Raw genomic sequence first — 13,793 nt, forward strand, 5'->3', positions numbered from 1 at the left:
TACATCCACATTCCTAGTGGCATGATTCACAATAGCTAAAACATGGGAACAACCCAATGTCCATCAACAGATTAATGGATAAGCAAAATGTGGTGTTTGTATGTGTGTGTGTGTATATATATATATATACACACACACACACACACAATGAAATATTGTTCACCCTTTAAAAGGAAGAAAATTCTGCAATATGCTAGAAGATGAATGAACCTTAAGGACATTACGCCAAGCAAAATAGATAGGCACAAAAAAACAAATACTGTATGATTCCACTTATGAAGTACACTGAGTAGCCAAAATCACAAAGATAGAATTTGTTCAGTGTACTCTGAAAAACAGTTAAGATGACTGTGGTGCCTGGCGGGCTCAGTCTGTGGAGCATGTGACTCTTGATCTCAGGGTCATGAGTTCAAGACCCATATTGGGCATGGAGCCTACTTAAAAAATATGGTTTGGCAACTGGGTGGGTCTGCTGGTTAAGCGTCTGCCTTGATTTCAGCTCAGGGTCGTGAGATCAAGCCCTGCATTGGGCTCCACGTTGGGCATGGAACCTGCTTAAGATTCTCTCTCTCCCTCTCTCTCTCTCTGCCCCTCTCCCCACCGACAACAAAATAGGTTAAGATGAGAAATTTTATGTTATATGTAGTTCCCCAAAATAAAAAAGAAATGTAAAGGAAATGAAGGCAAAAACAAGAAAAATATTTTCAGACATTACAATAGCTGAAAGCTTCATCACCAGCAAAATCACCATACAAGAAATGTTGAAGGAATTCCTTAAGGCAGAAAGAAAATGAAACCAGATGGAAACACAAGGCAATGAAGAAATGGTAACTACAGTGGTAAGTATATAAGATTTTTTTCTTATTGTTTATATTTCTTCGAAAGATAACAGACTTTTAAATAATAGTGGGGTTTACAACATATAAAAGTATGACAACGATAGCACAAAGGTGGAAAGAAAAGAACCGGAAGTACTTTAATGTTAAGACCCTTACAATATACATGACATAGGATGCTATCATTTGAAGGTAGACTGGGATAAGTAAAGTGCAAACTATAAATCCTAAAACAACCGCCAAAAGAACAAAACATAAAGTTACAGGTAAGCCAACCAAAGAGTTAAAACAGGATTACAAAAATGATTCCATAATCCAAAAGAAGGCAAAAAAAAAAAAAAAAAAAAAGAAAAAGGGAACAAAGAACAAAGGGATAAATAGAAGACAAAGAACAAAGTGACAGATTTAAATCAAACCTTATTGATAATGGCATTAAATAAAAATGGCTTTAACATCTCAGTTAAAAGGCAGAGTTTGTCAGATCGGATTAAAAAGCAGTATCTAACTATATGTTGCCTGTAAGGAACACGCTTTAAATATAAGTGGACACCATGCCACCACTAGTCAAGAGAAAGATGAAATGACTTTATTAACCATATCAGATAAAGTAGATCTCAAAGAAGGTAACTAGGAATAAAATCAGTCATTTCATAATGATAAAGGGATTCATCAAGAGGACATAAATCATTCAATCAAGAGGACATAAAAATCCTAAACATTTATATACCTATTAGCAGAGCTTCAAAATACATGAAGCAAAACCTGATGGAGCTCTAAGAGAACTAAATCCACAATCACAGGCAGAGATTTCAATATCTCTCTTTCAATAATTGACAGCACAGAGAGAAAATTTGTTAAGAATATAGAAAACTTGGAACAACAAACTTGAATCAACAAACTTGACCTAACTGACATGCCACCCTAAAGAGCAGAATATGTGTTAAAAAAAATGCACATGAAACATTTTCTGGGCATAGCCCATATTCTGGGCAATAAAGTAAGTCTCAGTAAGCTGAAAAGGATTCTAATCATATAAAGTATGTTTTCTAACCATAACCGAATTAAATTAGAAATCGGTAATAGAAAGATCTCTGGGAAATTCCCAAATATTTGGAAACTGAATAACATGCTTCTAAATAAGCCATGAGTGAAAGCAATATCAAAAGGAAAACCAGGGATGCCTGGGTGGCTCAGTCGGTTGAGTGTCTGGCCCTTGATCTCAGCTCAGGTCATAATCCCAGGGTCGTGGGATTGAGCCCCACGTCAGACTCTGCACTGAGCATGGAGCCTGCTTAACATTTTCTTTCCCTCTCTCTCTGCTTCTCGCCTGTGCACACGCTCACTCTCTCTCCTAAAAAAAGAAAAAAGAGAAACCAGAAAGTATTTTGAAATAAATGAATGTGAAAAGATTCAAAATTTGTGGGATTGTTTTAAAACTGTGCTTAGGGGGAAAATTTATAGCACTAAACATCTATATTAGAAAAAAAAGGCCTAAATCAATTACCTCAGCTTTCAACTTAAAAAAACTAGACCAAATTAAGCGTAAAATTAAATGCAAAGTAAGTAAAAGAAAGGAATTAAGAAAGATCAAAGCAGAAGTCAATGAAATAGAAAACAAACAAACCAAAAGTAGAGAAAAATCAATGAAACCGAAGCTACTTCTGTGAGAAGATCAGTATAGTTGACTAACCTCTAACTAGACTGGTCGGGAAGAAGAGAAGAGTCACAAATGACCAATATCAGGAATGAAACATGTGGCATCACTACAGATTCTACAGGTGTTCAAAAGACAGTAGGGGAGTATTATGAATAACCTAATGTCAATTCATTATACAACTTGAAATAGACAAACAGCTTTAGAGACACAAACTACCAAGCTCACCAAGAAGAAACAAACTGAAGAATCATAGTGCTATTATAAATTTTTATTTTGTAGATAAAAACTTGCTCACAAAGAAAAATCCAGGCCCAGATGGTTTCACTGTTAATTCTACTAATTACTGCATGAAGAAATAATACCAATTTTATACAAACACCTCCAGAAAAATGAAAAGGAAGGAGTACTTCCCAACTCATTCTTAGGGACTTATTATAAAGCGACAGCAATTGAGACAGTATGGTATTGGCATACAGATGGGCAAACAGATCAACAGAACAGAAGATCCTAGAAACAGACCTACGTATATGAACAATGATTTTCAACAAAGGAACAAAGCCAATTCAGTGGAGAAAAGATTATCTCTTCAACAAAAGGGGCTAGAACAACAGGAAATCCACATACAAAAAAATATTTTTCACCCACATTTGATACCATATGCAAAAATTAACTCCAAATGGATCAAGGTCTTAAATGTAAAATAGAAAACTGTAATACTTCTAGAAGAAAACATAGGACTAGGGCAAGACTTCTTAAATAAGACATCACAAATACAACCTATGAAAGAAATTAATATACTGAACTCCAAAGTTAACTCTGGTTTTCAAAAGAAGTCAAAAACTGGAGAAATATTTGCAAATTGTGTATCTGATGAAGGACTTGTTTCTAGAATATATAATAGGAAAGCAACCCAATAAAAAGACTCAACCTAAGATTTGAACAGGCACTTCACCAAAAAAGATACACAAATGGCAAGTATGCACATGGAAAGATGCCCATCGTCAGTCATTAGGAAAATGGAAGTTAAACCACGATGAGCTACCACTACAGACCCATTAGGATTAAGACCAACCACACCAAGTTTATGATGATGTGGAGCCACTGGAACGCTCGTGGGAATGTGAAATGCGACAACCGCTTTAGAAAACAATTTAACCATTTCTTAAAAAGTTAACCATACTCCCATCATAGGATCCAGCTATCCCACTTCCAGGTATTTACCCAAAAGAAAGTATAGGTCCATATAGAGACTGTACACAAATACTCCTAGCCACTCGGTAATAGCCCCAAACTGGAAACAACCCAAATGTCCATCGATAAGTGAATGGGTAAACAAACTGTGATCTACATAAACAATGGAATACTACTCATCAGTAAAACAGAACACACTTCTGATACTTGCTTCAACATGGATGTATCTCAAAATTACTATGCTGAGTGAGGGGCACCTGAGTGGCTCAGTTGGTTGAGTGTCTGACTTCGGCTCAGGTCATGATCTCCTGGTTTGTGGGTTTGAGCCCTGAGTCAGGCTCTGTGCTGACAGCCTGGAGCCTGGAGCCTGCTTCAGACTCTGTGTCTCCCTCTCTCTGCCCCTCCCCCCCCAAAAATAAATAATCATTAAAAAAAAATTATGCTGAGTGAAAGTTGTCAGACAAAATAAGAAAGAGTACCTAATGCCTGATGCCATTTATATGAAACTCAACATACAAACTAATGATACAAAGCAGGCCATTATTTGCCTAGGAATGTGGGGGGAAGAGGCAGGTAGGGGGCTAAACAAGGGATTCCCAAGGGGCACAAGGAAACTTCTGGGGGCAATGGGTATGTTCATTGTCTTGATTGTGCATACATATGCCAAAATTCATTGTCATGGGACACCTGTGCACTATTTCATATCAAGTATATATCAATAAAGCTGCTTAGGAAAAAAAGAAAAGACACAGGGACATTAAGCGACATGGCCAAGGCCTCACAACAAAATGCCATAGTGTGGATACACCATATCTAATAACTCCCTACTACTAGGGTATTGTGTGATCTTCCATTAGAAATAAAATTGTGACAGAAAGAGAAGGAGGGAGGGAGGGAAAGAGAGAGAAAGAAAGAGAGAGAAAGGAAAGAAGGAAGGAAGTAAAGAAAAGAAAAAAGTAAAGGAAAGAAAAGAGAGAGGGAGAAAGGGAAGAAGCAAAGGAAGGAAGGAAGGAAGGTAGGAAGGAAGAAGTGATACAATCCCCCTGTGCTGTCTTTGATTTAGACTTATTTCCTTTGTCCTTATGCCAAGAAAAACCATTGGACAGGACAAAGATTAAGCACATGTCTAAGTCTATTAACAAGTGGGTCACCCTTCCTCCTTGCCGCCTCCAAAGCCCATTTTTTACCAGAATGCTTCCTTACTGGGAAGAGGTAATGGGTTGCATTTTCTCTCTCCTCTTTGCCCACGATTACCCCATCCTTTCTTCCCATGGAACTGCTGACAATCAACAGGTCTCCCTGAGCTCAATTTGCCCCTCCTGGGGAACAAGGCTATGACTGATCTCTTCCAAAGCTATGAGGTTTTGAAGGATGGCAGAGCCTTCTGTGATGACCAGGGGTCTTGGTCCCGTCCCCGCCGGGGTCTTCTTGGTTGAAGTCTCCCTGTGAGTCACTTGCACCAGGGGTAGTGCCCCACCTGCTCCCCGAGCCGGGGAACTGTGGCCCTCTCACCTGTTTCTTGGTGTCTACCTCCAGAATGTCCATCAGGTTGATCATGATGTTTTTGTGTGTCTTCTTGTACTTCCCGACCCGCAGCGAGACAGTGAGCCAGCCGGGGCGTCCCGTGCACATGAAAGTCTTGCTGCCCTGCTCCTTCCATTCCCGCACCTGCAACAGTGGGACAGAGACTGAGCTGGCCCCACCAGGGGTCCCCAGCGCAGCTCGCGGCCCTGTTTTCATGAGAGGGCGCCTGGAGTGACGCCTTCCCGTGTGAGCAAATATTTACTGAGCCTCTGCATCCTGCCAGGCCCTGGCAGGCCCACAGGCCTTTCCCTCTGAAACCTCCCCGGCTAGTGTGGCCAACAGGAAAGCCGAGGTGTTACCACACCCCCAAAACAGGATGAAGAAAGAGCTAAAAAACAGGATCAAAGTCCTATGGAAACAACTCTAACTGGGAAGCTCGGGAAAGGTTTTGTAGCCGTCATAACACAACCTGACAAGGGAAAACCATTTACTGGGTGCCCCCACTGTGCCAGGCACCCACTGTATACTGTGGGTACTTTACTTCTCCCAGCAACCCCAGCAGGGCGGGATGACCAGCCCTCTTTTGTAGGTGAGAAAACCGAGAAGCAGAATAATTTGGTCAACCAGTGAAGGGCAGAGCCCAGATTCACAGGCAGGACTGTCCAACTTCAGACCTGGAAAGATAGATGTGCTTGTGTTAACGGTCAAGAACAGAATAACAGTTAACACTCATTACTGAGGCTCATTATGTGCCAAGCCCTGTTCTAAGCATGTGTGTGTATGTGTGTGTGTGTGTGTGTTAACCCGTGTCACTTGAAGGGTGAGAGTAGGGGCAGGGAAGGACCACCAATCCGATGGAAGGAAGAGCTTTGCAAAACCTCTACTCTAAGTGACCAGAACACAAAACACCGAGAGCAAACGGCGAGGTGCCAAGCCTATCAGGAACATGGGAGGAAGTGTCCCCTTCCTACTGAGAAGGACATCTGTCGCTGTGAGCTTCGACCACCCATTTCCTCATCATATGCTTCTAATATTCCCATCTTCCTTTGGTCCAGGTGATGCTGAGTCTAGCCCTGCCCCAGAAGGTGGGCACAGGACTGAGGTCTGATTCCATTCTTCGGGCCATAGTGACAGGTTCAGGGATGGGCCCAGGATCCCAGTCAAGACAGTAAGACCTGTTCTAGGAGAGGTGCTCCCATTTTACTGGGGTTGCTGAGCTGGTTGGATGAAGCTGCTGGGGTTTCCACAGGGAAACGGGTCTCCCTGAGAATGAGGTCAACCCGGAGGAAAGCAGAGCCAAAAGATGGCAGAGGGATGGAGAGTTGGGAGATTAGGGACAGGCGATCCTGGATCCAGTCATACCTGAGCCAGTTTTACTCCTGGACTTTTCAGGACCTGGGCCAATAAAATCCCTTTTTGTTCAGGCCAATCTGAGTTTGGATCCTATCACATGCAACCAAGTTGTGGAGGACGTTGCATTGAAGCAAGAGCTGTTTGTGAGGCAAACCACTCAACATGGGGGAGAACTTTCCTACCATCAGAGGCCAGAGCACCCTGTGAAACACAGGTGTTCGAGCAGAGGAGGGTTACTGAGGAAGAGATTTCTGTGAAGGGGTGAGAGGTGGGATTCCACCATCAAGCAGGCCTTGCCCCTGCCTGACTCTGCAGTCCCAGGACTTCAAACTCAGCGGTGCAGGAAATGGATTGTGGGTGCGTCGGATGGGCCACGGGAAGTGAGTCTGAGGTTTTAAAGCCTGAACCACCGGTTGGACTGGATCCTGATGCGAACCAAACAAGAATCTGGGCAGGGAGGCAATGTTCTTGTGACCACGTGCCAGAGAGAGGTGGGGACGGCCAAGATAAGGGGCAACTACTTAAGTGGCTGGTCAGATGGCTGTTACCACGAGCTAGGTGTGAGGCAACAGAACCAGACCTTCTGGGTGGAATGGAAAGGGCTGGGAAAGAAGATAGGTCAGAGTTCAGGCTCTAAAACCAGGCTGACCTGGGCCTGGGGTCCAGCCCCATTTACTAGCTATACCCACTTGGACACATCACTACAGCTTCAGCTTCAATTTTTCCACCTGTAAAACAGGCATAAGACCTACCAGGGTTGCTGTGAGATTAGAAATGATGGACATCAGGGGCACAGGCGGTGGCACATGGCAGGTCCAAGGCAGTGGGCTGGTTTGGGCAAGCCCCTTGTCTTCCGGTCCAGTGAACCCTATGGCTTCGTTCAGGTGAACAAGCGCTCACTGGGCTGCTCTGGGCCAGACCCCATGGGCCCGATGTGAGTTGGACAACGGTCCTTGCCTTCAAGGAGCTCGCACTCTGATTGGTGGGGAGGAGGGGGGGCGGTGACAAATACATGGAGAATCTGAGCAAGTGGAAAGAGCTAGGAAAGAGGGTGCAACTGGAAGGGAGGGTAGGCAGGGCTCTGGAGCTGTGACTGATCAACTGAGGCCAGGGCAGCCCACGCAAGGCAGTTCCAGACGCTGCATCCTGCCACCCAGTCCAAGGTCTTATCCTTCATGGGAGTGGCCCTCAGCATCCATCTTCCCACTCTTGCTTGCAGCACCCAGCCCCGCGCCAACAGAACATGGAGGCTGCTACACCTGCGGTGAGGGTGGTGGCAGGAAACAGAAGCTCCTTGCAACCTAACACCCCTAAGAGAGGAACATAAGCAGGGGCAGAGGGAGCCAAGAAAATGCCCAGACCCGATGCTCATGCCAACGCTGGGCACGGAGAAGGAGGCTCCACTGTGAGCACCGGCTGGGGCACAGGCTCCGGAGGCGCAGACACGGAGGAGGACTTCCAGAGTTACTGGAGATGCCTCCCCAAGGAGTGAACGCCAGGCCCAGAGCCGCGCCGCGAGGCTCCTCGCCCTGGCTGGGTGCTACTTTCTCACTTTAGTCCTTCAGTCTACAGGAGTCCACAGCTCCCGGCTGCTACAGAGTAAACTCCAAACTCAAGGCCCCGCCCCAACCCAGCTCGGAACTGACTTCCAACCTTCTCCCGCTCTGGACCTTGGCTCAAATCCGACCCTCCCCCTGACACCTCTTCCTCCCTACTTCCCAGTCTCTAGTGCCAGCTCCACCTCCCAGAGGGCCTCCCCGCTCTGAGACCGCTTGGGACTGGTGGCAGCCACCTGTGCACGGCTCACCTTCCCCTATCTCGTGATCCTTTATATCCCTCTGGGGACCCGCACGTGCTCCGCACATAGTAGGCACTCCACAGACACCGAGCAACGTTCTGTCCCCCGAAGGCCTTTGCTCACTCCGTTCCCTCTCCGGGAAGCACCACCCCCCCATCACATTTTGAGTTCAAACCCCCCTCCAAAACCGGCGCACCGCCCGCCACCTCGCACCCGGCGTGGCGCTCTCAGCGCGCACGACCGAGTGCCGCGGACCGGCTCCGGTGTGCCCCGCCCGGCGCCGCTCACCTGCTTCTGGATGTCCCGCACACGCTGCCCGTGCAGCCGCGGCGCGCTGCTGAGCTTGAACACCACCCAGGCGCGCACGTAGTAGTAGATGTCGAAGATGAGCGAGAGCGGCAGGAGGAAGAGGCACACGAACACCCAGCGCTGGTGGATGAGCACGAACTCCAGCCCCTTCACGCGGACCCAGAGCAGGAAGAGCAGCGCGCACACGGCCAGCGACACGGCGGGCTCCATGGTGGGGCCAGCGGCGCGCCGCGCGGGGGAGGGGGTGGCAGCTCGCGCCGCCTGTCACCGCCACCCGCTCCTCGCCCGCCTGCGCCCGCGCCGCCCGCAGCCCGCTCCCGGGGAGTCTTGGGGTCGCGTCGCCGCCTCGCGATTGGCTGGGGTCGCAAAGGTTCGGTGGGCCGAGACCCGGCTGGCGACCAATGGTGAGCCGCGCCGGAGATCGGACCAGGAAACCGCTGCTTTTATTGGCTGCGGGAGTCAGGCCGCTCCACCCTCTTCTCTCCGACGCGTGGGGAGGGGTGGCCGGGGACACGCGCGCTGGTGGGGTCAACTGCGCCCTGCGGTGCTGGAGGCTGTGCGGACGCGGGCGGCGGCGGTCGAGGGATGCGGCTGCTGCCCCTGCTCCTTAAGTGGTGCCTCCTCGAGGGTCGCGTTAAGCGGTCATGCGTTGGGTTACTTCCGACGGGTGCGGTGGGGGCTCCCCACCGCCCTGGGTCAGCCACCCTGCAGCTTGGCCCAGGATTCCTGTCCCGGCCGGCCGGAGAGGATGCAAACCTGGCCTTGACCTCGGCAGGTCAGGTCACTCCGTGCCCGCAAGACCACATAATGCACCTTTTATTTAGTCTTGAGGCGCTTTCTGTAGATTCATTTGAGTTACACAGCAGTTCTTTTTGGGCGGTGGGTAGTAGTGTGAGCCCCATTTTATCCACGAGGAAACAATCCAGAAGCGTGAAGACCTGTCCCTGAACTCCAAAAGGCTTTTGAGGGACAGGCTGTGGTCAGCACCCTTCCCCGTTTTCCACTTGCCTGAGGCAGATAGGCAGGACTGGAGGGGGAAGAAGGAAGGAAGGAGTCCCAGCCATTGCAAACGCAGTAGCGGCCACTGTGCCCTGCAGTGTCGCAAGCCCCAGGGGTGGGGTGCTCTGGGGCAGTCAGTACAGAGAAGTCATGACTGTTACCGGCGTTTCACCTCAATTCTGTAGAAAGCAGGTTGTTTTTTCTAATATTTTGGAAAGTGTAAGAGATTTTTATTTTAGAAGCTAAACATGACTGATCAGGTCCTACACTGGTCCTGCTTACCTATCCACTTCCCTCTCTTTCATCTTTGCAGAAACATGCACTCTTAGGTGGTTCCCTGGGCCCCATTATCCCTCATTTTTTCATTGCCTCTGGAATGCTCTTACCCAGGTCCTTAGTAGAGCTAACCTTAAACACATCCTTGAAACCAGCTCAGGGCCACCTCTAAAACTACATTTATGGCACTTCCTTCCCCTTTCAGGTGCTCAAAAAAGAGAGTGCATCTGTCACGATTCTTTCACGTTATTTTTAAAGTATCTATGTGTCTTTCACCCCCACAGACAGCTTTAGGGCACATGATGTCTCGTTCACTTTTGTATTTCCAGTTTCTAGCATAATGCTTGATGTTAGACACTCTGGCTTTTGTTGACCAATGAATGAATGAAGAATGTGGGCTGAGGCTCAAATATTCATTGGGCTTTAAAAATGAATAGTCTAGGGGCGCCTGGGTGGCTCAGTGAGTCAGGCGTCTGACTCTTGATTTCTGTTCAGGTCATGATCTCACAGTTCATGGTTTTGAGGCCCGCACTGGGTTCTGTGCTGACAGTGCGGAGTCTGCTTCGAATTCTCTCTCCCCCTCTCTCTGCCCCTCCTCTGCTCGTGCTCTTCTCTTTCTCTCAAAACCAATAAACTTACAAAAAAAAAAAAAAAAGAATAGACCTGTTTTGTCTTATACAACAGCTCCTAGCTATTGGCTTGTGGCCAATCCAAGCTGAGATGTACTTTAAGTGTAAAACACACTGGATTTCAAAGGCAGTACAAAAAAGAGAATGCAAAATATTTCATTAATAATTTTTATATTGATTACACATTGAAATGGTGTTTTGATGCCCTGGGCTAAATAAAATATTGAAGTTGATCTCACTTGCCGCGTTTGCTTTTTAAAGGTGGCTACTAAAAATTGTTAAATGACAGATTTGTCTCAAGTTCTATATCTCTGAAGCTCCAGTCAAGAGGGGGCAATTGAAATGCAAACTTCATACACGAAGTTACCCTGCAGCCACTATGGAAAAGGCCTTTCCTCTGCTTCCTCTGCCTGAACTCAAACATTGGAACTGTTAGAGAGGGCTTTGCTTTAAAAGCTTAACCATCCTAAAACAACAACAATAACAAAAAAGCAAAAAAAAAAAAAAAAAAAAAAGGAAAACACACACACACACACAAAAACCTTAACCATTCTGAGCGTCGTTGGACTATTAGGTAATTGGGAAAGTTAAGTTCTACCTAAACATCACCGTTAGACTGAAGTGTGTTGTCCTTTGTAGGAGAAACCTCGAAATGACTGCTGATCAGGATAGTTTACACTAGGGAAGAGGAGGAAGAAGCCTCAATAAGACTGAGAACTCTCAAAGAAGGAAAGGAACAAAAACATACTCAGGACAGTTGTTTACCCAGCCCGCGTGTTCTCATTCTCTCTTCCTGCCTACCCGCCTGCGTCTTTGATTCTTCTTTTCTGTCTCCATAAACCTCAACTTTTGGGGCTGCTATTGTCGAGGTGAGAAAAATAGTAACCTCCAGTTGGGCCAATTAATTAATTTTACCTTTTAAATGAACATGTAGCAAAAGGGCTTATGATTGTGTACCGTTTATGAATGTTAGCACATGGAGGGGTTCTTGTAACCACCAACACAATCATCACCCCCAAAAACTCCCTCCTTTGAGGTCATGTCCTTCTCCCACCTTTAGCCTCTGGTGACCGCAGCTGTGTTCTCAGTTGTATAGTTTTGTCTTTTCCAGAGGTAAAGGTCATATGAACAGAATCAAATCATACAGTTTATTACCTTGGGTCCGTTAATTGTTGGTAGAGGATTATTTATAGTGGTAAAACACATACAACAATGATCATTGTAGCTATTTTTAAGTGGGACAGTTCAATGGTATTAAATACATTCACATTGTAGTGCATCTATCACCACCATTCAGCCCCATAATTCCTTTCATCTGAAACTTTGTGCTTTTTACACAATAACTCCCCATTCTCCCCTCCCCCTCTCATCTCATTCAGAGAGAAGAACCACCATTCTTGACTTGAGTTTGACTACTCAAAGTTTCTCATAGAAGTAGCTTACTTCATTTAGCATCATGTCCTCAAGGTTCATCCTCGTTGTAGCATACTACAGAATTTCCTTCCTTTTTAAGGTCGAAATATCCCATTGTATGTACCGCTTTTGACTTATCCATTCATCCATTGATGAACACTTGGGTTGGCTCCGTGTGTTAGCCATGTCCACAATGCTGCTATCAACACGGGTGGACAAATGTCCTTTCGAGATCTTGCTTTCAATTCTTTTGGGTATAGACCCAGAAGTGGGCTTGCCGGATCCGATGATAATTTTATGCTTAACAGGAAACTGTTTTCCACAGCAGCTGCACCATTTTCTGTCTTCACCAACAATACACAAGGGTTTCCATCTTCTCCACATCCTTGTCAACACTTGTTTTCTGGGTTTTGGTTTGCATTTTCTTTTTCATAGTGGCTGTACTAGTGGGTGCGAGGTGGTAACTTGTTGTGGTTGTGATTTGCATTTCCCAAATGATGAGTGATGTTGAGCATCTTTTCATGGGCTTATTAGCCATTCGTATACCTTCTTTGGAGAAATGTCTGCTGAAATCTTTTGCCCATTTTTGAGTCGGGTTTGTGGTTTTTGGGGTTTTTTTGGTCATTGTTGAGTTTTAAGAGTGCTCTATGTATTCTATATATTAATCCCATACCAGGTGTATGATTTGCAAATATTTTCCCCATCCCGTGGGTGTTGGGCCATTAATTTGTGCCCAAGTCAAGGAAGCTCCCTTTGGTGGGGAGTCTCTTCATAAATGCACATTGTTGTTAATAACTGTACATTATTTACATGAAAGCCCAGTCAGAATGCTTAGGAATAGGATGTTCTGGTGAACAAGCTCTCAGATTAACTGGAGAGTCAGCAAAATCACTTTTATAGTTTGACAACGTAGCAGACTTCCTATAATGTGCATCCCCGTTTCTTTCATAATGAATATAACCTAATCAATACAAATCGTTGTTTTGTTTTTTTTTTAAGAGGAAGAGAGAGCGGTGGGAGGGGAGAGAGAGAGAGAATCTCAAGCAGGCTCCACGCTCAGGCGGAGCCTGACACGGAACTTGATCCCACTACCCTGGGATCATGACCTGAGCCAAAATTAAGACTTGGACACTCAACTGACTGAGCCACCCGAGCGCCCCAATAATTTTTTTTATGAAGGAGCTCAATAAACACCAGAGTCCTAACAAAGAGCATCTCCTTATATGCATACAATACATCTACTGAGATTGTTTGGTCCTTGCGATTAGTCTGAGGGGTAGCAATGCAGCAGACTATTGATCTATATTGTTTTATTTAAAAAAATTTTTTTCAATGTTTTCATTTATTTTTGAGACAGAGAGAGACAGAGCAGGAGCAGGGGATGGGGCAGAGAGAGAGGGAGACACAGAATCTGAAGCAGGCTCCAGGCTCTGAGCGGTCAGCACAGAGTCCGACGCGGGGCTCGAACTCACGGACCGTGAGATCATGACCTGAGCCGAAGTCGGCCGCTTAACCAACTGAGCCACCCAGGCGCCCCGATCCATATTGTTTTTAATAAATAGGGACATCAGACTTGGGGGGCCTAAACCTGCCTGATCAGTGTCTTAATCTGGTGAGTAGATAAGCCAAAATATGGCTCTCATCTTCTGGATTTTTCCATCACTTGAATACCCTCCCTTGATTACTGGGGGAAGTGCCGTTTCCTGTGGTTCAGTTCCATGACATAAAGTGGAAATTTCAGAATAGGGTTTCTTAAAATGTAGTCTGCAGACGATCCACCTCAGAACGCTGGCCAAAATGCCAGTTCC

General features: G+C 46.0%; 1 protein-coding gene across 1 annotated transcript in view; it reads right to left on the reverse strand.

The window, feature by feature from the left end:
• Positions 1-9,001, reverse strand: part of DHCR24 (24-dehydrocholesterol reductase) — a 28,208-nt gene extending 19,207 nt beyond the window's left edge. The window contains exons 1-2 of the mRNA XM_027059096.2: positions 8,648-9,001; positions 5,197-5,352 (exon numbers count right to left, since the gene is read on the reverse strand). Of these exons, the coding sequence (XP_026914897.1) occupies positions 5,197-5,352; positions 8,648-8,878 (387 nt within the window). The 5' untranslated portion in view covers positions 8,879-9,001. The remainder of the gene's footprint in view (positions 1-5,196; positions 5,353-8,647) is intronic.
• Between the last annotated feature and the right edge of the window lie 4,792 nt (positions 9,002-13,793).

The sequence above is a fragment of the Acinonyx jubatus genome, chromosome C1 (genome assembly GCF_027475565.1).
Source record: "Acinonyx jubatus isolate Ajub_Pintada_27869175 chromosome C1, VMU_Ajub_asm_v1.0, whole genome shotgun sequence".
In the NCBI taxonomy this organism is placed as follows: Eukaryota; Metazoa; Chordata; class Mammalia; order Carnivora; family Felidae; genus Acinonyx; species Acinonyx jubatus.